Source organism: Herpailurus yagouaroundi, unplaced genomic scaffold (assembly GCF_014898765.1).
Source record: "Herpailurus yagouaroundi ecotype Mexico unplaced genomic scaffold, PumYag 140, whole genome shotgun sequence".
In the NCBI taxonomy this organism is placed as follows: domain Eukaryota; kingdom Metazoa; phylum Chordata; class Mammalia; order Carnivora; family Felidae; genus Herpailurus; species Herpailurus yagouaroundi.
In genome coordinates, this window is record NW_024412395.1 from 70716805 (window position 1) to 70741742 (window position 24938).

Sequence of the window (24938 nt, forward strand, 5' to 3'; positions counted from 1 at the left end):
ACTGATCCAATGAGAAAGTGTGACTTGATCTGGGCTCTGAAGGAGGAGTTGGATTTAATCTGTGTTTTGTCCTTTAGGTTTTTTGTTTTTGTTTTTTTGCTTTTGTTTTTGTTTTTTGGTTTTTTCCCATGACTTCAAGCAGGGAGACAGAAAGGATATTTTTTTTTTTAATTTTTTTTTAACGTTTATTTATTTTTTTGAGACAGAGAGAGACAGAGCATGAACAGGGGAAGAGCAGAGAGAGGGAGACACAGAATCTGAAACAGGCTCCAGGCTCTGAGCTGTCAGCACAGAGCCCGACGCAGGGCTTGCACTCATGGACCGCGAGATCATGACCTGAGCCGAAGTCGGACGCTTAACCGACCAAGCCACCCAGGTGCCACAGAAAGGATATTTTTTTAAAGGCCAGTTTGAATTCTAGATTTTCTTCCAGACTAAGCACAAAGGTCTTCCTTTCACTTAGGTGCTTTCACCTAGTGCTTATAAGAATTCCTAAAAGTATTTGAACACAGCCACCTCCTCCACACAGGACTCACTGAAGCAAAAAAGCGCATCTCCATTCTTCCAGCTCCTGGTCTGTTGGTCAAGCCGTTTCCAAGATATGTATATACAGGCCTGAAGGTGGGTGGGCTTACAAGTTCTGACCTCAGCAATGCACTCCAACTGCCTCTGCTATTTGTACCCTCCTTCTAAGCAGTGCCCTACTAGCTGGTGGCCATATTGTACCTCATGATGTCAGTCAGGTTTATAAACAATACTGACCCAAATGGTCAAGAAACTGGATGTATCTCAGCTGAGGAAAGTTAGGGCTCACAGGCAGATAAGGAATTAAGGAAAACCAAGGCAGCTATTAGAGAATATGATGACTGAATGTGACCTACCAGAAAGCAACCTGGGCAGTCTAGCAACAGGACACACAGCTTTCTAAGGGCAGTCTCCCACGTGTCCCTCTGCTTGGTGCATTCCTGCAGACTACACCCTGTCAGTTATGCCTGAACACCTTTGAAAGTTCTACTGCTTTGGAAACTTCCGCTTTGGTTTTGTGCTTGATGCTGCTTTATCAGGCTCCCCCAAAGGCCTCTTCTACTGTGTCTCATTTGGTCCTTTTTCATCTGTGCACAGAATGCAAACTTTCAGTAGCTTACAGCTCCATGTTACCCATAAGGATCTTAGGATGCATTTAGTATTTTGGACTCTGGGCTAGTACATGACCTCAGTCCTCAGAATTATCAACTTCCTACCAATGCCCAGATAATGAAGAAACTCTTACTAAGTTAGGGATCTCCTTATATATGTGACACCAGAAGTATAGTAATCAACATACACCAGCTCTTGGAGGTCTAAAAGCATGCTCTGGTTTTACATGCTAGGTTTTTTTGTTGCCTAGCCAAGCAGGGCTACATGAAAAGGTCAGATAAGGTTGTGTCTATTATACAGGGCTGCTCAATACTTGCAGGAGTAAGGGATTAGTCCACTGGGACTGATGAACCTGAGTTCAGGAAACCCATGGTTCAAATGAACTTTATGGTCACGGAAAAGACTTTGAATGCTTCTGGATCATCAGTAAAACTTCATTTGCTTGGATGTACTCTGCTCATAACATGAAACCCTTTGGTAACAGCCATCACCGACAGAACGGAAATCTTTATGGTTCCCTTTTATTGTTTCCCTTCCCAAGGTGAAGCAAAGGTCACATGTGCCCTTCGTCCACTGGTGCTGACAACAGGGAAACCGTTTGATGACGCAATGCCTTTAGAACTATGATCCAGTACCACCCTTCTCTACAGGATCATAGAGCATCCATTACATTCCAAGCTGGGCTCATGTGCCCTCATGAGCTGGCCTTGTAGCTCTACAATTACTCTGCAATCTAAAGTTTACATAAAGAAGAATCACCTCAGCCATAATAAAAAATAGCCTAATGAAAGTTGAGAAATGTTACTTCAGGTTAGAAAGAAATAACCCTGAGTAGCCTACAAAATTATCTTCTAATAACATAATTGTAGATTTACATTCCATTAGAAGGAATAACCTCATAGAAAAGGTTTCTTTAAGCACATTGTATTCAATTTGGACAAACGTGGCATGTTTTGAAAATGGTCCGTGCTGGTTAACTTTCATAGTTAAAACAGGACACCACTGGAGACTACTCACAAACTCAGCTTCAGTGCAATTACTTATTTAACTTCCACCTTGTAGGTCACCCGTATCACGAGGGCAGTGTCCCCAACATGAACAGTGCTCCTGACAGAGAAACTCCTCAATGCATACTTGCTGAGGATTGAATAACTGAATAAATGAAAATAAAGTTACTCAAACATCTCACAAATGACAAGAGATTTGAGGGAGATAGTAAATAAATCTCTGGGAATCCATTACTTCCTCTAGAAACTCAAATATCCCCTCCTCTTAAAATAGCAAAGAATAATGAAATACATGTGAGATCTACACAAGGTGGTTTTTTTTTTTTTTTTTTTTGCATGACTTCAGACAATGAGTCTCAGTCTTAGCTATACATTAGAATCATCCAAGAAGCTTTAAAAAAAAATCCCAATTGAAACAGAATCTCTGGGGTGGGGCTGAGCATGGCTCATTTTTAAATGTGTGTCTGATGATTCTAATAAGCAGACAATGTTGAGAACATCGGTGGAGAGGTACTCTTTTCCAAACTTGTCTGATCATAAGAACCACCTGGGTTGCTCAGTCCACAGCCATCCCTGAGTGGTAGCAAGGATTTTTAATCTTTGCCATTTTGGAAGATAAAAAGAGACCTCTGCTTTGACAGAGCAGCACTCGTTTCTAATTCTTCAAGGCTGTGTGACTTCAAATTTCACCTTCTATAGAGTCGCCATTGTTTCTAATTTAGTGTCAACACAAAAGTAATTTATTGCAGGATTATTTTCCAGGCTATCCTGGGGCATTTCTTTTTGTCCTGAAATAATACTTCTCCAGCTTTCATTAGACTATATCTTTATTACTGTAAGTCGATTCTCATCTATCTAAAGTAATTGCAGCGTGTGATTAAGTGTCAGGATGAGCTGTTTGGACATCGAGGGCCGTAGGAGTGCAGAGGGAAAGAAATCGATGTGAATTTTAATGACAAGTAGAAAGGACTAGGGCTGGAGCTTGGTGGATGCTAGGAGGCCAGAAGAGCTGCGTCCTGGGAAGAGGGTAGGGCAAGTCAGAAGCAAAGGGTCTATTCTAGGGATATGAAATACCCATATTCTAAATCCACCGTTGTTCCCTTTTCTTCTGATGCTCCTGCCTGGGATGCACCTGTCCTTTGTAAAGTCTCTGACCCTATCTCTCCTGTCCATATTCCCAAACCCTATCCTGGACCTGATCAACTAGAATTGGAAGTGTGTGTGTGTGGGGGGGGGGGGGGGGGGGTGCTCAAAATCTACATTTTTAATGAGTTCCCAAAGTGATTTTTATAATGAAACATTAACTTAGGGGGATGAATCTACCCAGTTCAAGAGAAAGACAGACGGGACAGAATGTCCCCTAAAGAGAACCAAATGCAACAAACCAGCGCTTATGTCCAAATAAATCAGATATACCATTTTTCATTTATCAAACTGGCAAAGATTAAAACACTTTGCACCACTCATTGCTGATGATGGAAAGAGCTTTTACACACTGCTGGTGGGAATGTGAATTGGTACATTATGAAAGGACAATTTGGCAATTCTTATCAAAGCCTTAACATTTTTCATACCCTTTGACATAGTAATTCCACTTTTAGAAATTTATCCTAAGGCTGTAGTCTCAACCTTGGCAATTTATCAAAATCACTTGTGAAGCTCTTATGAACTACAAATTTCTGGGTCCCATCCCTTGGAGATTCTGATTCCATAGATTTGGGGTGAGGTCTGGGAATCTGGGTTTTTAAAATGCTGATGTAATTTGGGCTTATTTTTCAAATTTCAAGTAATAAAAAAGTTTAAAAAATTGGTGAGAGGGGCACTTGGATGGCTCAGTTGGTTGAGCGTCCGACTTTGGCTCAGGTCATGATCTCACGGTTTGTGAGTTCAAGCCCCACATCTGGCTCTCTGCTGTCAGCGAGGAGCCTGCTTCGGATCCTCTGTCCCCTCCCTCTCTGCACTTCCCCTCTGGCTCTCTCTCAAAAATAAACAAAATATTTTTTAAAAAATTGGTGAGATCCCTATCATCTTCCACTTTCTCCCCTCACTCCCTGTGTGTAATCAGACTGGGCATATTTTTCTATGTTTTTCCATTCGATAGCATACATTATGGTCATCCTTACATTTCAAGACATACAGATCTAATATCTTAATAGTTATCGCATACACTGAAATAATTCAATGTATTTAGCCATTTGTTGTTATAAATAACAGAAACAATGAACATTCTTGTGTGGATATCCTTCTCTTTACCTGTGTGAGAATTTCTGTAGGAAAAATATTCAGAAATGGAACTACCGAGTCACATTAAACTTTGTGGATACTGACAAATTACTTTGCAACCTGGTTTTGCCAAAGTAGCAGCCATACCAAACTGTCCACTAAAACCCCTTCTTCCTCTCTGGTAGGAGGCAGTAAGTCCTTGGCAGGGCAAGGGGCAGCCCATTCATAGATTACATTTCTTAGCATTCCTTGCATGGTTCAGGAGGCACACAACTAGTTCTTCCTAATGGAAAGCAGAGACAGTGTGTCATTTCTAGGCTGAGGGATCCCAGATATGACTGTGACTTCATGCTCTTTCTCTTTATCTCCTAGCTATGAAGACATCCAGTCTCCTTTGGAACAGCTGAGCCACTCTATGGAAGGAACTTGGGCCCTTGAATCACAATGAAAAGGAAAAGAATAAGGTCTTCTTTTTTTTTTTTTTTTAAACAGACTCTTTTTTTTTAACATTTATTTTTGAGACAGAGAGAGACAGAGCATGAACGGGGGAGGATCAGAGAGAGGGAGACACAGAATCTGAAACAGGCTCCAGGCACTGAGCTGTCAGCACATAGCCTGACGTGGGGCTTGAACTCACGGACTGCGAGATCATGACCTGAGCTGAAGTTGGCTGCTTAACTGACTGAGCCACCCAGGTGCCCCAAGAATAAGGTCTTCTTATCCACAGGATAGCCAAACATTAGACTGTTATGTGCAAGATAAATAAAATCCCATTGTCTGTTGTTTAATAGAATAAGTAGTGTTATCCTCATTAACATGTCAGTTTACATTCATGTCAACAGTTGGTATCTGTATTAAAAACAACTCTACAAGTGATTTTGATGCATGGAGTTAGGACCCACTGTCCTGACAGAATAATCATAAATATGAATGAGCTTTTAACAATAGATATGTGCACTTCATTTGTTTATATCGGTGAAGAGCAGGAAAAATTAATAAATGCCCAATTAATAGGTGAATACAAATGATGCTGAAAAAGAATATTAATGGCATAGAATGCCATCCCATGGTTGGTTGATCATTTAAGTAAATGCATTAAGCTTAGGGAAGAGGTAAGTAAAACAATAATAATTTTTAAAATAGTTAAAATAGATGTAAGTAGGGGCATGTGGGTGGCTTAGTTGGTTAAGGGTCCAACTCTTGTTTTTTTAAGTTATTTATTTATTTGAGAGAGACAGAGACAGTGCGAGTAGGGGAAGGGCAGAGAGAGAGGGAAAGAGAAAGAATTCCAAGCATCCTCTCCACTGCCAGCACAGAGCCCAACGCGGAGCCCAATGTGGGGCTCTAACTCAAGAAACCGTAAGATCATGACCTGAGCCAAAACCAAGAGTCAATGCTTGACTGACTGAGCCACCCAGGTGCCCTAAGGATCCAACTCAGTTCAGGTCATGATCCCAGGGGCATAGAATCAAGCCCTGTGATAGGCTCTGTGCTGACAGTGTGGAGCCTGCTCGGGATTCTCCCTCTCTCCGTCTCTCTCTTCCTCTCCCATGCTTGTGCTCTCCCTCAAAATAAATAAATAAACATTAAAAAAAAAAATATATATATATATATAAAACATATATATATGTAGAAATATCAGCAGGAAATATACAAAAGTGTTAACAGTGGGATGGGATTGCAAATGAATTTTTAAAGATGGGATTACAGGGGCGCCTGGGTGGCGCAGTCGGTTAAGCGTCCAACTTCAGCCAGGTCACGATCTCGTGGTCCGTGAGTTCGAGCCCCGCGTCGGGCTCTGGGCTGATGGCTCAGAGCCTGGAGCCTGTTTCCGATTCTGTGTCTCCCTCTCTCTCTGCCCCTCCCCCGTTCATGCTGTCTCTCTCTGTCCCAAAAATAAATAAACGTTGAAAAAAAAAATTAAAAAAAAATAAAGATGGGATTACAGATGAAAGTTTTCCTTTTCATTTATTTTTGATTTTCTGAACTTCCTTTATTGGATACATATCATCTTTGTAATAAGAAATAAAGTTATTTAAAGATCCATTGGTATGATATTAAACTGCATTAGCAAAAAGATATAACCTAAGGAACTCAGATAAACCATCTAAATGGATTTGTGTGGTTTGAGGCTCAATAACATATGAAAGTTGGCTACCTCTGGGAGGAGACCTAAAACCAATGTGGTTCACATGCTTGTTAAAAGGACTTATGTAGAGCAGTTTACCAACAAGCACATGCTTGTTAATTCATTGGCAAGATTGGAAATCAGGACCTATATGTGGAGCTAAAAAGAGTTATAGACAGCTACAGACATGGGAAATTGATAGTCCCCCAAATACAGTTTCTGTTTTCTAATGCACAAAGAACTAGTTTTTAGAAATGAGAAGCAGATGTTCTTCCATTCACTGATAAATTCTTTCAATTGCTGATAAGTGAACAATGGGAAAATGGGTATAATTAACAGCACAGTGACAAAAGAGACTTTTTCTGATGACCATGTTGGTAAGGCTTTGGAAAGGCTCTGAAGTCTGTTCATGCAATACCTTTCCCTAGAGATTTTAAATAACAGGAAACAGATTGAGGTGGTTCAGCTGTGGTTTTAAAACCCAAAAGATCGGACACTGAGGCGGGGGGCGGGGGAGGGGCTTCTTTGCTCTTTGACTTCTTGCTTGTAGATGAGAATGTAGGAGGGGAGAATGAGTGGTGTTAGATACCAATTATAGCACTTAAACATGACAAACAAAAGTTAGATGTGAGGTTTTAAATTTCGTTGTGCTTACAAAGATGAAATAGAGCAAGAACGAGAAACTAAAGGCCCATTTCTGCAGGACTGATTAAATTACAGTACATCCATAAGATGTGAAAGACCTATATAAGAACACTGGAAAACCTAGCTGAGAGAAAGTAAAGACCTAAATAAAGGAGTGTTTCATGTGGTTACCAGAGACAGGCAGGGGTAATGTGGAACGGGAGATGTGGGTCAAAGGGTACAAAGTTGCAGTTATGTAGGATGATTAAGCCTAGAGATTGAATGGGCAGTATGATGACTATAATTAATAATACTGTACTGAGAGAGCAGATCTCAGGTGCTCTTATCACACAAAAATGGCAATATATAAGGAAATGATATGTTAATTACCTTGACTGCAGTATCTCATTTCATTACGTGCAAGTATATCAAATCACCGTGTTGTACACCTTAAATATACACAATTAAAAAAAAATATATATAATATACAAAATTAGAAAACTAGACTGTGTGTTTGTATCCCATCTGGGAACTCGGCTTCGGAGCACAAGAGAAGAGGTAACAGTTCCAACTCATTTTATAAAGTTGGTATAACCTTGAAATCAGAACGAGACAAGGACCATAAAAGAAAAGGATATATTTGCAAGTAGATGAGAATCTTATATAGAATATTAGCAAATCATTCAGCAGAATGAAAAAACCAAAAAGTTTATCTCAGGAACATAACAATGGTTCAAGATAAGAAAAATCTGTGTCACACACCTAAGTGTGGATTAAAGGAGATAAGTATAGAATTATCTTAATAGGTGCCGAAAATTCATTGGATAAAATGTGGTAGTCATCAAAATTTCTAAAAACCTCTGTAAACCAGGATTATAAGGGAATTTCCTTAACATCATAAACCTACAGCAAGCATTATCTTAATAAAACATTTCATCTGTTATGACTGCTTCACTTTGATATAGGAATGAAATTCTTAACTGATAAGAGAAGGAAAAGAAATAAGCATAAAACTTGGAAGAGAACTAAGTCTTTCCTTATTTGCAGATATGATCCTCTGGAGAAAATAAAAGAGAATCTGCACTAAGTTGGAATCAATAAGACAGTTCAGAAAGATTTGTATTCAAACATCAGTAGTATTCCCACAGACTAGCAGTAATCACATAAAAGAATGTAATAGAAAAAAAATACCACTCAAAATATCAATAATATGTAACAAAAATCTAGGGTTTTTTTTTTACATTACCATGACTTGTTTATTTTATAATAATTCATATTTATTAATTTATTCTATAGGAAGTTTCTACCTTTTGACCCAAATTACCAAGTTTTTTTTTTTTTTTTAATTACAGTGTACTTAACATACAGTGCTAGATTAGTTTCAGGTGTACAATATAGGAATACAACAGTTCTGTGCATTGCTTGGTGCTCATGAAGACAAGTGCACTCCTAATCGCCTTCACTTATTTTACCCGTCCCCCCTCACCTCCTCTCTGGTAACCGTCCATTTGTTCTCTATAGTTAAGAGTCTGTTTTTGCTTTCTCTCTCTCTTTTTTTCCCCTTTGTTTATTTTGCTTCTTAAATTCCACCTAAGAGTGAAATCATATGGTATTTGTCTTTCTCTGACTGGTTTATTTCGCTTAGCATCATACTCTCTAGCTCCATCTATGCTGTTGCAAATGGCAAGACTTCATTCTTTTTTATGGCTGAATAATATTCCATTGTGTGTATATAGTATGGCATATATATGCATATATATATACATACATTATATATATATATATATATATATATATACACACACAAATGCCACATCTTCTTTATCCATACATTTATCGATGGACATTTGGGTTGCTTCTATAGTTTGGCTATTTGTAAATAATTCTGCAATAAACATAGGGGTTTATATATCTCTAGGGATAAATTTAAGGAAAGATATGCTATAATTTTATGGGGAGGATTTAAAAACAGCATTGAAGAACACAGAAGACCTGAATAAACATATAGTTGAGCTTTGAACACATGGGTTTGAACTGCTTGGGACCACTTATATGCAGGGTTTTTTTTTTTCAATAAATATAATGGAAAACTTTTTGGAGATTTGCAACAATTTGACAAAGCTTGCAGATGAGCCATGTAGCCTAAAAGTATCTAAAAATCCATATAGCCTAAAAGTATCTAAAAAATTAAGAAAAGTATTCTTAGGAAGTTCTGATTTCAACAAGAAAATCTTATCATCTAAATTTCACTGATGCGCTCTAAATTACAATAATGACATGGCATTTGTTCCATTTAGTTAGGGATGCTCATTGAAAAAAAGGCATTAATCACATTTGTAATGTCAGCTTAACTCTTCATTTATTAAACAAGACACTGAGCCCTAGTATGTGCTGGGCTCTGTGTTAAGCACTTGGAGATGCAAAGACGAATGTGCTCAAGGAGCTCTCAGTCTTGTGGAAGAGACAGTTAAGTATGTAGACGTAATAGTTCCAGTTACCTCCCGTTAACTTCCTACTGCATTCCACTTAGAACTGATCAAACTCATCTTGCTAGCCCACTTCCTTCCCCAAACCTAATCTTCATTATGCATCAACATCCACATAGTAACCCAAACAAAAACCCTCAGTCATCTCTTATTTCTCGCTCTCGCACATTTCATATCTATTCACTCATCACATGCCCAAACTTTTACCAAATTACCTCACAATTGCAGCACATTATCCCCCGTTCTCATTGTCACTGCCCAGCATCCAATTTCCTTTCCCTTTAACTATTGCAGTTATGTCCAAATAGGTCCCCATGCCTCTGTTTTCACCTAAGCCACACTATCCTCCACATTGTTCCTGTCAAGTCTCTATCTCTATCTCTATCTCTATCATCTCTATCTCTATCTCTATCTCTATCTTTTTCTCTAGGAAGGCTTGTTATTGTTCAGGAAAAGAAATACAAGAATCTAAAGAAGATGTGGTGAGCTGATGATGTGCTGAGCTACAGAAAACCAATGAGATATTAAGTTTTTCCAAAATAAACCCTGACAGATATGAGGTGAGTTATGAGAACCTGGTAAGTATGAAAGGCAGCTAGCCACTTCTGTTTCTCACCCCTGTATCTTTCTACTGAGACAGAGATCACAGATTAGATGATAGAAAAGAGGACTCTTCTTGAAAACAGATAGATAAAAGGGTCTTCTCATTTTTTAGCCACGAACATACTTGTTGGCTACTTGTACCACATTAGTACCTCATTGTACACGTAGGAACTCACTCAGCAGTGGCAGTGAGATCTATGTTCCCCGCCAAAGTAGCCAATCAGAGAATTATGGTAATAGAGTGTTGAAGATCAACCGTGTGCCAAGTACTGGTCTCCAGATCCTCATTTTTTGGAAGAAGTAGAGGGGAGAGAGAGGTTTCAACTGGGCAAATCTTTTGTCCTTTGGTCATCTCTGGAGAAAGTAAGTAAGACGAGTTTGGTGGGTGCCTGGTGGCTTGGTGAGAAAGGCAATTTCTTTCCCAATCCTGAACATCTCATTGATAAGTTAAAATGGATGCCCTTAATGTGATTTGGATCAGTTAAAGGCAGTCACTCAATGCCTATGTACTGAAATGAGTTATCTACTGAGTTCAGATATCTACTTGATCATGACTCAGTCAAACCACAATTTTAAATATAAACAGAAATTAGTTTCTAGATGACAACTGGTTTCTAACTTGTTGACAGGTGGATTTGGTTTTGCTCCAATTTTTATGCTTTTGTTTTTTAAACCAACTTCCACAAAATGTACACAAAAGCGTTTTGAAAGCAAATGTTTAAGGTAACAAGTCTTATGAACTGTCTTGGTTTTGGTTAAGTATCTTTTTGGAAAGCTTCCAGATCACAACGGATTCGGATCAGTACGGACAGCTTTCCTATAGGCCTTCATCTTCATATGAGAGGGACAACTAAAACAGAAAACATTTAAAAAGGAAAAACTACTGGCAGAATGACACAATTCTCCTACTTTTAAGGTGAATATCTGCTCAATTTTTTCTTTGCAACCACCATGACCCTCCTAGCAAATGAAACCAATGGATAGTAAAAGTCAACATGTGACTCTAAACATCTTCATATCCTCTTTTTCAACTAACATCTGTGTCTCTACTCACTTTCCCAATGGTGTGGGTGTCCCAATGGTGTCGCTCTGGGGTTGACAGCCCCTCTATAAGCTTCTGCTATAGTCAATCAGGCCAACAGGTTCAGAGGCCACATCAGTATGTGTGGAGTTTCCATGTTGGTTCCTGGGCAGATTATGTGGGCTTCCTGTTTCCCAAACCAAGAGTTGGACCTGACTTTCCATCATATGAATAGTTGAGGGTTTTTTTTCCCTTTGGTGCCCTACAGCTAGTTTTGTGTTAAGAAAATTAAAATGTATTCAATTTCTGGCTCAGTTCTCTAAATTCAAATAATTTAAGGAGAGGGAATATAGCGGGTGGAATGAAGAAAGAAAAAGCTTTCAACCTTAGGAGAATTTTCTAATATTCCTTTGCCTATAGCAAATAAGGGGCAGGTTGTCCTACAGAGAAAACTAGCTCTGGATAGGTTTTCAATAAAAACACATATTCATGCCACACTTTGGCTTAAAAACCATCGATTGCTCCCCATTGCCAAAGTCCAAACTGCCTAGCATGGCGTTCAAGATCCTCATATAACCCCATTTTAATGCTTTAGGTGTCTAGATTGTTTGCAAGATAGGCATTCTCTTACTATGTTCCCACTCTTGCTTTTCTTCTCTGTACATGACTCCCTTACTTCCCTTTTCTTCACAATCCTGAATCATCCTTCCAAAATCGGCTCAAATGTTTCCAGTTCTGACAATTATGATTGTATATACTTCTACCATGGTGCTTACCCCACCACATCATAAACATTTGCACTTTTGTCTCCATTTCAAATTGCAAACTTTTTGAACATCAGGGTTTGATCTATGTCCTTTTCACCTTGTATGCTCAATAGAGCCTGATGTTAAAATCCATATGATGAAACCCATATTCAGTCAACAAATATCTATGGAGTAGATACCCAGTATAGCCCAAAGCAAATTATATGAGCCCTACTTTAAGAAATCCAAATCGTCATTTGTTGTTTTTTTAATTTTTTAATGTTTGTTTGTTTATTTATTTATTTATTTCAATATATGAAATTTATTGTCAAATTTGTTTCCATACAACACCCAGTGCTCATCCCAAAGGTGCCCTCCTCAATACCCATCACCCACCCTCCCCTCCCTCCCACCCCCATCAACCCTCAGTTTGTTCTCAGTTTTTAAGAGTCTCTTATGCTTTGGCTCTCTCCCACTCTAACCTCTTTTTTTTTTCCTTCCCCTCCCCCATGGGTTCCTGTTAAGTTTCTCAGGATCCACATAAGAGTGAAACCATATGGTATCTGTCTTTCTCTGTATAGCTTATTTCACTTAGCATCACACTCTCCAGTTCCATCCACGTTGCTACAAAGGACCATATTTCATTCTTTCTCATTGCCACGTAGTACTCCATTGTGTATATAAACCACAATTTCTTTATCCATTCATCAGTTGATGGACATTTAGGCTCTTTCCATAATTTGGCTATTGTTGAGAGTGCTGCTATAAACATTGGGGTACAAGTGCCCCTATCCGGGGCGCCTGGGTGGCGCAGTCGGTTAAGCGTCCGACTTCAGCCAGGTCACGATCTCGCGGTCCGTGAGTTCGAGCCCCGCGTCAGGCTCTGGGCTGATGGCTCAGAGCCTGGAGCCTGTTTCCGATTCTGTGTCTCCCTCTCTCTCTGCCCCTCCCCCGTTCATGCTCTGTCTCTCTCTGTCCCAAAAATAAATAAAAACGTTGACAAGTGCCCCTATCCAAATCGTCATTTGGACACAAAGTAATTATTGCATAAAGAAGCTCTGGACTCTGGTATAAACTTCAAAGAGTATCAGAATTCAGAGAAAAGACAAATCACAATGGACTCATGCGATAAACTGTTAGAAAAGACAGTAAGGAAGGAGAACAATCCAAGCAACCTTGGATAAGATAAGACAAAGGTTTGGAGGAATATAGACAAAACGCTTCAAGACTGAAACTTCAGGTGGGTGGGATCTTGAGTTGAATCACATTGGATTCCAGGTTAGTGGTGATGTGCACGGGACAAGGAATGGCAAAGCACACCTTCTGGTGACTATCCCAAAATATGCAGCAAACAAGATCTTGACAAGTAATTCATGTGCCATCTTAAATAGCACAATAGGCAGGGGTGCCTGGGTGGCTCTGTCAGCTAAGTGTCCAACTTCGGCTCAGGTCATGATCTCACAGCTTGTGAGTTCAAGCCCCACGTTGGAGTCTCTGCTCTCACTGCAGAGTTCACTTCCGATCCTCTGTCCCCCTCCCTGCCCCTCTCCTGTTAACATTGTCTCTCAAAAATAAACATTAAAAAAATATTTTAAACAGCACAATAGGCAGGTCTCTGAGCCTATGAAATAGAAGCATTGTAATACCAGCATCCGGCCATTATCTCAGATGAAAGCAGATTTAGGGTGTGTGTGTTGTGTGTGGGGGTGGTACTTGGGGAAATAACTGTGGAGTGAAGGACAAACAGGCTGCAGCTTATGAGCTGCAAGGTGATGTGAAGGACTGAACCCTCCACTCAGCTCTTTCAGAGTTAACACAAAGTGGCGATACAGGGTTGTTTTCAGGTCATAGGTTGAGGTCACCCCTTCCCTTCCTTTCTCTTTATGTGTGTGTGGTCTACAGACGGGAAGGAAGAGGAGTGAACTAAGAAAGCAGCATGAGTTAAAGGGGAAGATCTGGCAAATTCAGAGTGGACCCGTAGTTAAAGTGGTTTTTTTCTCCCTTTATATTGCAAAAATGTTTTGAATACTCCACCTTGTCATGTTAAAAATCTCACTGCACCTGATCCTCAGGCCCACAATAGGACTTCTGCAGACTAGGCAAGAAGGAACCCACCATCTACTCAACTTTCCAGGAGCTTTTAGCTCCAGCACATATTTTTGTTGGGGCAAACCCGCATGAGAAACCCTCTGAGAAAGAGGCCACCATGATGCAAAGAATAGAACTTGTGAGGTGTGGGTTACACTTGTAAGCACCCCCTCACCCACAGGGTTTAAAACTCTCACTAACAGAATTGTTCTCCTGCTGGGTGAAAAATGCTCTGTGGGTGGTGGGATTACTAACCACAGAGTTAACGCCAAAACCCTGAACACATTTTTTTCTATCATCAGACAAGATTGCTGATGCCTTCTTTCCCTTACCTCGCTAACACTCATTTTTGAGGAAGGCCCATGGAAGCTCCTGTAAGTTAAAAAACAAAACATAAGAGGTGTGGATTGTTTAGACTATAAGCTTCATGACTTCCTCCAATAGTATCCCTAGTGCTTGAAATGGGATTGGTAACACAGTAAGAACTCATTCAATATGCGTTGACCAAATAATAAGATTGTTATAGAATATTTATAAAAGGCATAGCCCAGTACAAAGTGATGTAGGGAAGTATGAAAAGGAAGACATGAATTCATTTACTGGTTACCAAATGGCAACAAAAAGAAAACCACACCATAAAATTTCAAGATGAAAAATGGTAAGTGGATCAAAGAAAGGTATTTTAAATTGTTTTTTTAAAGTTTAGTCCACCAATATTGCCTTATATCTAGGCTCCTCACAGCATATTAACAAATACATAAAGCCAAAGCTTCTGAAGTTTAGAAGTGGTGATAAATCCACCATAATAGAAAAAGATTTCAATATGTTGATTTCAAAAAAAAAATCAATGAATTTTCTAATAGGTCTCTCCAATTTCCTCTTGACTCAGAACAGTTCATTTAACAGCCAGAGTGAGCTTTTTTTTTTTTAATTTTTTTTAACATTTATTTATTTTTGAGACAGAGAGAGACACAGCATGAACGGGGGAGGGGCAGAGAGAGAGGGAGACACAGAATCTGGAAGCAGGCTCCAGGCTCTGAGCCATCTGCCCAGAGCCCAACGCGGGGCTCGAACTCCCGGACCGCGAGATCGTGACCTGAGCTGAAGTCGGACGCTTAACCGACTGAGCCACCCAGGTGCCCCCAGAGTGAGCTTTTTAAAACCGAGATTAATTCATGTTACACCCCCATTCAAATTTGCCAGTGGATTCCCATTTCATTCAGAATAAGACTAAGACTCCTGGTCAAGATCCCCAAACTTCTCTACAAAACAGTCCCAGCACACCTATTTGATCTCATCATCTTTTGTTATTTCATATTTTTAGATGAATCCTGTAAAATTCACAATTTCTCTAATAATTGATGAGTTTTGTACATTTAACAGACATTATTTGGATTTTTTTTCTGATATTTCATTTTGTGCTTTCAATTTTTTTTTTTTTACAGATTCTAAATATTTATTTTTTTATTCCTTCAATTTCTTCTGCACTCTATTTTCATTTGTTGTCGTGGTACTTTTGAAATTTTACCATGCATGCTTAACATCTGTGTTTAATTTCCATTAGTAGTATCTGCATGGTGAACTTTTAAATTTGTATAATAACTTAGCTGGGTATAGAATTTTAAGTTGGTGGATATTGTACTTCAGCTCTGTGAAGAAATTATTCTACTCTTCTTTCATTTCTGTTTTAAATTGGGCTTTTAGGTTATCTTTCATTTCTGTGTAGGTAATATATTTGTTCTCTTGCTACTTTTGGGAACTTCTCTTTCTGATGTCCTGCATGCTTGGGAATCTGAATTTTAAGAATCCAAGAATGTATTATAGTACCCAGTGTAGTTCCTATTTACAGCGATGTTTTATGGTTAAATTTTTTTTTTTTGATTCTAGAATGTCTTTTAATGTGATAAGCTTGCCTATGCAATTAAAAGCCTGTTATATTTGGGGCAACTAGGTGGCTCAGTAAGTTAAGCATCCAACTTCAGCTCAGGTCATGAACTCACAGTTTGTGGGTTCAAGTCCCACATTGGGCTCTGTGCTGATAGCTCAGAGCCTGGAGCCTGCTTCAGATTCTGTGTCTCCCTCTCTCTCTGTCCCTACCCCAATCATGCTCTATCTCTGTCTCTCAAAAATTAATAAATGTTAAAAAACTTTTTTAAAAAGTCTGTTATATTTTATCTAGTATTTCTATATATTTTTAGTGGGATGGTTTTTTAAGTTCATTTAGAAATTATAAGTCCATACTGAAATTATGAACTATTTCAATATGAACAGTAAAAGCACTACATATTAAAGTACATAAAAAGTACCTCTCAAAAAGGTATAGAGTTAAATTCATTTATAAGAAAAAAAAAGAAAGTTTCAACATAAATAAAGCACTTGAATAAAAAGTTAGAAAAGAACAAAAAAATAAGCTGAAGAAATAAGACGGATACACTACCAGATTGATATGTGGTATATGACCACTACAAGTATGTACAACGATATGCAGCCAGAACTCTTACTCTGTTGGGAGAGTGTAAACCGGTATCACCATTTTGGAAGACAATTCTGGCATTATAGTGCAATTAAAGATGTGTATACTCTGTAATTCAGCAATGCTACTACTAGTTATCTATCTTAGAGAGTTTCATGCACATTTCAAGCACCAAAGAGCACACACAAGAATATTCAGACCAACATTGTTTGAAATAGTGAAGAGTGAATAGTGAATAGAAAAAACCCAAATGCTCATCAATAGTAAAATGGATAAACTGTGATATATTCACAGAATGGAATACTACATAGCAATGAAAACGAATAAACTACCGTGACCACATCAACATGGATGGATCTTAGGAACCATGTTAAGTGAAGAAGGAAAATTATGAAGAATAAATACACTTGATCCCATTTATGTAAGGTTCAGTAACTTGCAAACATATATTATGTTGTCTAGGGATGCTGACCTATGTGGTAAAACCATAACAAAACGGAAGAGACTGACAAGTGCAAAATTTAGATTTAGTGGTTACTCTGGATGGAGAGAGAACAAAGTGGAGTTACAGAGGGGGCACAGGAGACTTCCAAGATTCTGGTAACCACCAGGCCTTTTATCCACATATGTATGTATAGACATCTGGAATGACACTCATCAAATATTAACATAGTTAAATGTAGGCAGTGGATTTTGAATTATTTCCTATTTTCTTTGCATTTTTTTCCTGTACTACTTCAATTTTTTATAACAAATATGCACCATTTAAATTTTTTAAAATGTAATTCTGAAGGAGACAGAGAGGAAGGTTGTTATAGCTATGTGTCAGGCACTGTTGTAAGCACCTTGCATTTTTTTTTCATGTTTATTTATTTTTGAGAGGGAGAGAGAGACAGAGTGTGAGCAGGGGAGGGGCAGAAAGAGAGGGAGACACAGAATCCGAAGCAGGCTCCAGGCTCTGAGCTGGTAGTACAGAGCTCCATGCGGGGCTCAAACTCACAAACTGTGAGATCATGACCTGAGCTGAGGTTGGATGCTCAACTGACTGAGTCACCCAGGTGCCTCAGAAGGTTGTTGTAGATTATTTGTGTCTTCCCAAATTCGTATGTTGAATTCCTAACCCCTAATGTGAGGCTGTTAGGAGGTGGAGACTTTGGGAGGTGATTAGTTCATAAGGGCAGAGCCCTCATGATAGAATTAGCACCTTTATAAAAGAAAACCTAGGCGTGCCTGGGTGGTTCCGTTGGTTAAGCATCAGCCTCAGTGCTGACAGCAAGGAACCTGCTTGGGGTTCTCTGTCTCCCTCTTTGTGCTTCTCCCCCTACTTGCACTCTCTCTCTCTCTCTCTCTCTCTCTCTCTTAAAATAAATGAATAAACATTACAAAAAGCCAGAGAGTTCCCTCCTCACTTGCACCATGTGAGGCCCAGGGAAAAGACAGCAGCCTCTGAACCAGGAAGCTGAATCAGACACCGAATCTGCTGGCCCCTTAAACTTCCTTGCCTCCAGAACTGTGAGAAATAAATGTCCCAGAAAAAGACACAGTGAGGGAGATGAATAAGGAAAAGAGCCCTGTGGGAGACAGCCCAAGAACAAAGATCCAGCAATCAAACTTCTAGGTATTTACCCAAATGGGTTGAGAACTCATGCCCACACAAAAATTTGCACATGAATGTTAATATCAGTTTTATTTGTAATCGCCAAAATTGGATCAACAAACTATAGTATATCCATACAAGGAAATATCGTTCAGCAATAAAAAGAAATGAGCTATCAAACTACAGAAAGACACGGAGGAAACTTAAAAGCACATTACTAAGTGAAAGAAGCCCATCTGAAGAGTCTATATACTGTATGATTCCAACTATATGACATTCTGGAAAATGCATAACTAGAGAAAAATTTAAAAGATCAGTGGTTGAGGCACCTGGGTGGCTCAGTTGGTTAAGTGTCTGACTCTCAGTTTTGGCTCTGGTCATGATCTCACGATTTCGTGAGTTTGAGCCCTGTGTCGGGCTCTGTACCGACAGTGCAGAGCCTGCTTGGGATTCTCTCTCTCTCTCTCTCTCTCTCTCTCTCTCTCTGCCCCTCCCAGGCTCATGCTGTCTCCGTTTCTCTCAAAATAAATAAATAAATAACTCAAAAAAAAAGATCAGTGGTTTCCAGGGGTTTGGGATAAGGGAGGGAAGGATGAACTAATAGAGCAGAGATTTTAGGACAGTAAACCTGAAATGGTGGATACATGACATTATGCATCTGTCAAAACCCGTAGAACTGGGCAACATAAAAAGCAAACCCTCATGTAATCTCGGACCGTAAGTTAATAGTAACATATCACAATAGGTTCATCAAAGGTACTAAGTGTACTACACCAATCCAAAGATGTTATAATAGGGGAAATGGGGAGAGGCAGGTAGAGAAGGAGTATGTACTTTCTGCTCAACTTTTCTGTAAACCCAAAACTGCTCTAAAAAAAGTTAAAAAAAAAAAAAAAGGCCCAAGAACATGGTGAAGCATTTTTTAAATATCTAAGGCAGGTATTTGTTTTTTAGCAAATCCTGACCTTACCACATTCTTTACAATTTTTTTAATGCTTCTAACACCCCTGGGGTCCGTACCAGTGTGATTCTGCTCACACTACTGAGGAAACTGAGGCCAGAGAGTGTAAACTTCTTGCCCTGGGCCATGCAGCAAGTAAGTCACAGAGTCAGGATGCAACCTGGGGCAGTCCTTGCTCCTGGCCTTGACCTGAAACTGCTTTCCTGCTAAAGGGGCTAAGGTGAGCTGGACACCAGTGTTCAACTGCTTCCCATCTCAGAGGAAATTAAAATATGGAAACTGGAGACCTCAGCTGCTCTGTAAAGAACTAAAATAAATCTGCCTTATACCTGTTTAATTCTCCTGGAACTGTATCATCTGTGCTTTTTTGCTATAATTGTTTAAATGGATTGTATTTGAAATATCAGAGGATGAAAATGTTCAAACCAGATAAGCACAGTGTCAACAGTGTTTTGATAGGAGGTTTTTTTCTCTTTTAATTCTTGGGGAAGCAGGGGATATTGTTTTCCCAAAAAGATTTGTCAAAAACAAAAACAAAAAAGAAACCATAGTGGGAATATGATACATTAGAAAGAAACATTAAATGCAGGTTTAAGTCTACAACCATAGTTGACAATGTTCTTTATTGCTATTTTTTACTGTATTCTGAATTAATCCAAATGCCCAATAAGTATCACTTATAAAAGGAAGGAAAGAGCAAGTGTTTTGTCAATTCAAAATATCTTAACCAACCCAACTGTTTTTTGAGTTCCTAGTTTGTAGTAGAACCACAGTGGGTACCAGAGGGAGTAGAGAGGCCAAAAAAGGAGGTCAGGCTTTTACTTCAAAGAGCTTGTGACCTGCTTAGACACATCCAGCACAGAAGAGATGCTGGTTATCTTGCCACCTTTAATCCATGAAGGATGAGAATAAGGGCTAAGGTGGTGAAGATTTCCTTGGTGCACTGGGACATCCATAGGTCCTCCAGGAACCACTGGAAACTGGGCTGCAGTAAGAGGGATGGTTTTGCATTCCTGGCCATGGTATAGTCATGAGCGAAGGCTCCGAGTCTTTCAAGAGTGAGTTTGATGTGTTTAGGAACAAGGAGAAGATGTATTCTTCTGAGACAGGAATGTTGAGGAGCTTGGAGCAGTTTGTTGGGAAAGGTCTACAGAGAGAAGATGCTGGAAGGCCAGTGACATACGGAGAAGAGTTTGTGCTTGAGTCGAAATGTGAACGGGAGTTATTGCAGGTTCTTGAATTCCCTCAAAATCTTACCTCCACCCTCCAAAAAAGATGGCCTTTAAATTTACTCTTCATTTACACTAAGAAAGTCCTGTTCTTTTTCTACCAACAACAAAAATCCTTTATTGGAAGCCTATTTATTTTGCCAGAATAAAAACTCCCATATTCTTTACAATCCCAAAAAGTAAATAAAGATCATACTCATTTACATGAAAAGATGTGAGAATTCAGAAAGATTAAGTGATTACCCAAGGTCACATTTTGAGAATTTCAAATTTCAGAATTTCCAAAGACCATGCCTCAACCATTTTATCCATCTATGTCCCTCTAGCAAAGTGACCTGTAGGACCTTTGCTTCTAGACCAGATAAATGTTATTGATACACACACACACACACACACACACACACACACACACACATACACACACACTACACATACACATTTTGATTTTAGGCTTTAGGGGTCACTCTGTCACAACTGCTCAACAGTGCCACTGCAGTGCAAAAGCAGCCATAGTCAATATGTAAGTGAATGAGCATGGCTATTTCCACTAAAATATAAAAATTTGAATTTCACAGAATTTCCATGTCACAAACTTATTAATATTTTTAATTCTTTGTCAACCACTTAAAAATGTAACAACCATTCTTAGTCATGGGCTCTCAAAGAAGCAGTGACCACATTTGACTTGTGGGTAACGGTATGCCCACCTCTGTTTTAGGCTTATTGATTATAGCACTAAGCTAATGAAGCCAAGGTTAAATGTCTTATCTCTGTAAGAGATTGTTTGCTTTATGCTGTGGGAAATCCTGTTTTGTTGGCAACAAGCTATTTTCCTACCTAGGCCGAGTGTCTTGCAAATTTGTAGGGCATTACAAGGGCAAAAATGGCTCAGTGCAATCCAAACAATAGGAAAAACAATGTATATGCCCTTCCCACAAGCGTTAATAACTTCCAGCACATTTTTCTTATAGCCTAGATGAAATTTTCTAAAAACGTATTCATCGGAGCTTTGGGATTTTAAGAATGCCTCACTGAAAAACGGCACGTACATTTTTCATGTTGTTTAATACATTGTATAGACACTCAGGAAATATTACAGCAGTTCACATTAAGAGTTTGTTATGTGTGTTAGCACCTCTGGGTTTAACTCAGTATTAGCCTGCCTTTAATTCTTTAGATCCCTGTTTCACTCCCTTCATTCATTCATACCTTTAATCAACAAATAGTACACACCTGCTATATATCCAGTCTTGTGATGGGCACTGGGAATTCAAAGGTGAATACTAAACTCCACAGTTTTGGGGAGAAGACAAACACATATTTGCCTGGGTGAGCCTTTGGAGAGCTAGAGGCTAGAAAGCCAGAGATAGGGGCTAGAGAGTACCAAGGAATGCTTTTGGAGGAGGTGAGATTTGAACCAAATCTGAAAAGATACATACAACCACAATACCTCTATCTATAAATGAGAACAATACTAACTAAATTGTTACATAAGAGAGAAAGGCAAGGGAGGACTGGTGGAGAGCCATGAACCTATTGTCTTTCAAATCCTTGTTCCGGGGAGTGTCAAATTTGAACATAACTAGTAAATAGTCACATGCGAATCACACACACCCTCCCACTTATAGTGTATTTCAGATTCAGAATTTCATGAAAAACACACATTAGTTAAAATGTAAAATGGTAAGAGAATTCAAATTTTCCCTCTTAAATCTGAATTGAAAATAATATTATAAGGGTACATATATTTTTTTTTTAGCTGAATTTAAGACACAAAAATCCAAATATTTTTGAAAAAGTAGAATGCATTCTCACCTGGAGGACTTTCCTAATTCTTTTTAGATTGTGTATCAAGAGCAGATTTTTCTCTTTGGAAACACGACCTAACTGTTCATCCAGTTGTATTAACAAGTTTTGAAGAAGAATTGTTGCCATGGTTTCATTGTTGGAAGCCGCCTCCCTAAAAAACAAAAGTGTTATTAGTCAGCAGGAAACAACGTCCAGTAAAATGTCTACTTCTTTACCATACTAGTTTTAAAGAGAGATAAATGTATTCCACAGTGATAAGCATTTAAAAGCTTTTAAAACTTAAATTTTACACATCCAAGTATACTCAACATCACTAATCATTGGGAGATGCAAATCAAAATGTGAGCTACCATTTCATACCTATTAAATGGATGGCTATTATTGAAAACCCAAAATAACCAAGTGTTGGTGGGGATGTGGAGAAACTGGGGCCCTTGCACATTGCTGGTGGAAATGCAAAACAGGATGGAGATTTTTCAAAACATAAGCATAAATTACATACAGCAATTCCGCTTCTGGGTAGATACCCAAAAGAGTTGAAAGCAGGAATTTGAATGGATATTTGTACATCAGTGTTTGCATCAGCTTTAGCCACAATAGCCAAAAGGTAGAAACAGCTCAAATGTTGGTTGACAGATGAATAACCCAACAAAATGTGGCTTATATATACAATAGAATGTTATTCAGCCTTAAAAAGAGAAGGAAATTCTGATATATGCTACATGAATGAACCTTGAAAAACATGTGACATGACATACATCAGTCACAAAAGGACAAATATTGTGCAATTACACTTACATAAAGTACCTAGAGTAGTATATTCAGAGAGACAGAAAATAGAATGGTGGTTGATAAGTCTGGGCTACAGAGAATGAAGAGTAGTTGTTTAATGAGGACAGAGTTTCAGTTAGGGAAGATGAAAAAGTTCTGGAGATGGATGGTGGTGATAGTTGTACAGCCACATAAGTATACCGAATGCCACTAAATTGTATACCTACAAATGGTTAAAATGGTAAATGTCATGTACATTTTCTCACAATAAAAAAGAGAACTATTCAAAGCAAAAAAAAAAAAATTAACTGTACAAGGTAAACAGAGCTTTAAAGAATGACTGTAAAACATAATAAAAAATAATTATTTACATGGAGTCTGTGTTGAAAATTGATGTAAATTGGGGCGCCTGGGTGGCGCAGTCGGTTAAGTGTCCGACTTCAGCCAGGTCACGATCTCGCGGTCTGTGAGTTCGAGCCCCGCGTCGGGCTCTGGGCTGATGGCTCAGAGCCTGGAGCCTGTTTCTGATTCTGTGTCTCCCTCTCTCTCTGCCCCTCCCCTGTTCATGCTCTGTCTCTCTCTCTGTCCCAAAAATAAATAAACGTTGAAAAAAAAATTAAAAAAAAAAAAAGAAAATTGATGTAAACAATAGTTTTATTCCTTGGCTGTTTAATAGTTAGGAATTACTGGGATTGGGCTTATCAAAAAACCCAACGCACTAGAAGCATTAAATTTTCATCTACAACAGATGAAACCAGAAAAGATGATGATTTTCTTCCTCAGAGGAAGGTTTCCAAATCCTTGATGAAAAATATGCATCTACTCAGTCAAAAAAAGATCATAGAATAAATCCACATGGATAGAGCATAAGACATTTGTATATCAACCTCTAGGGAAAATACAATAATGTTTGGTCCTACCAGTCTTGATTTTCAATCCACTGAGCCAACAGATGTCGAATTTCCATAGGAAAATTGTCATCGTAGAATTGATCTACTTGCTCCAAAAATTTGATTTCTAATTGTTGGACTTGATTCCACTGAGACATGCTATAAATGAAGGGTAAAATTAAAGTTTACAAATGTTAGTAACTGTGGTACATGTGTTTTTTTCCCCTTAGATTTCAGACAAAGACGATGTTGTCCATTAGTTAAGTAACTGGTGAAAAAATTTTCTTTCATAGTCACCTTATTTAAGAAAACAGTAAAGAGAAAATGCTTTCAATCCAAAGATAAAAGCAATTCTCAGCTTTTTCCCAAGTCATCCCTAATGCACGGAACATGATTCTTTCTCTTTTCCCAAACCATGTCCTGCTTTGCTCTAACAGGAACTCCAGAACTTTCTCCAGAAAGATTTCATTCCCTGTCAACACTCCTCACCTTACCCCCATTCTGTCCTGCAAATCTGTGTTCTCAGCAAGCTCACTTGCTCCCTCTGCACTCTTGACTTTGAGCAGCCTGAGGCAAATAACATACTTAACTGCACCTTCAAAGACCTTCTTAGGGCTTTCTATATGAGGAGTACCCAATAAAAGCTTCCTGTGTGTCGAACTGCCCAGTCCTTTTTCTTTTATTTCAGATTTGTCTGGCTTCCAGAGTCAGCTTCCTATTCCCAGACTTCTGATCAAATTTGGTCTTAGCTTTTATGAAGAGCTTCATGTATGCATTTTCATGGGCTCTAATTCTTCCAGTTCAAAATATCTGTGAACCAATGCATATTTATATTTCTCTGTTTGATGATACACTATGAATGGGCAGAGCTTTTAAGGTCTACTTTTAATTCATCTCTGATGTACAACTGACAGTGGTTAAACCCTCAGGTTACTTAAGGAGGAAGAAACCACACTTGAGATGTATGTGGCAGCCCGTCACAAAACAAAAGTATGTTTCCCTATGTTATCCTACGCTGGCCAGTTTAGAAGCTTTAGACATTTCCTAACTCAGGGAGATTAATATGACTTCTTGAAGTTATAGTACTTTACTTGTTCCAAAGTCAAAGTTCTGATTGTTTTATCGGCAATTTTAGATCAAGGAAC

At 38.8% G+C, this 24938-nt stretch overlaps 1 protein-coding gene across 8 annotated transcripts in view; it reads right to left on the reverse strand.

Annotated features, from left to right (window-relative positions):
• The window catches only part of STAT4 (signal transducer and activator of transcription 4), a 118798-nt gene that overhangs the window by 65842 nt on the left and 28018 nt on the right, over nucleotides 1-24938 (reverse strand). For all 8 annotated transcript variants that reach the window (XM_040475689.1, XM_040475690.1, XM_040475688.1 and 5 more), the window contains 2 exons: nucleotides 23824-23952; nucleotides 22139-22283 (listed from right to left, as the gene is read on the reverse strand). In XM_040475689.1, coding sequence (XP_040331623.1) covers nucleotides 22139-22283; nucleotides 23824-23951 — 273 coding nt within the window. In that variant the 5' untranslated portion in view covers nucleotide 23952. The remainder of the gene's footprint in view (nucleotides 1-22138; nucleotides 22284-23823; nucleotides 23953-24938) is intronic.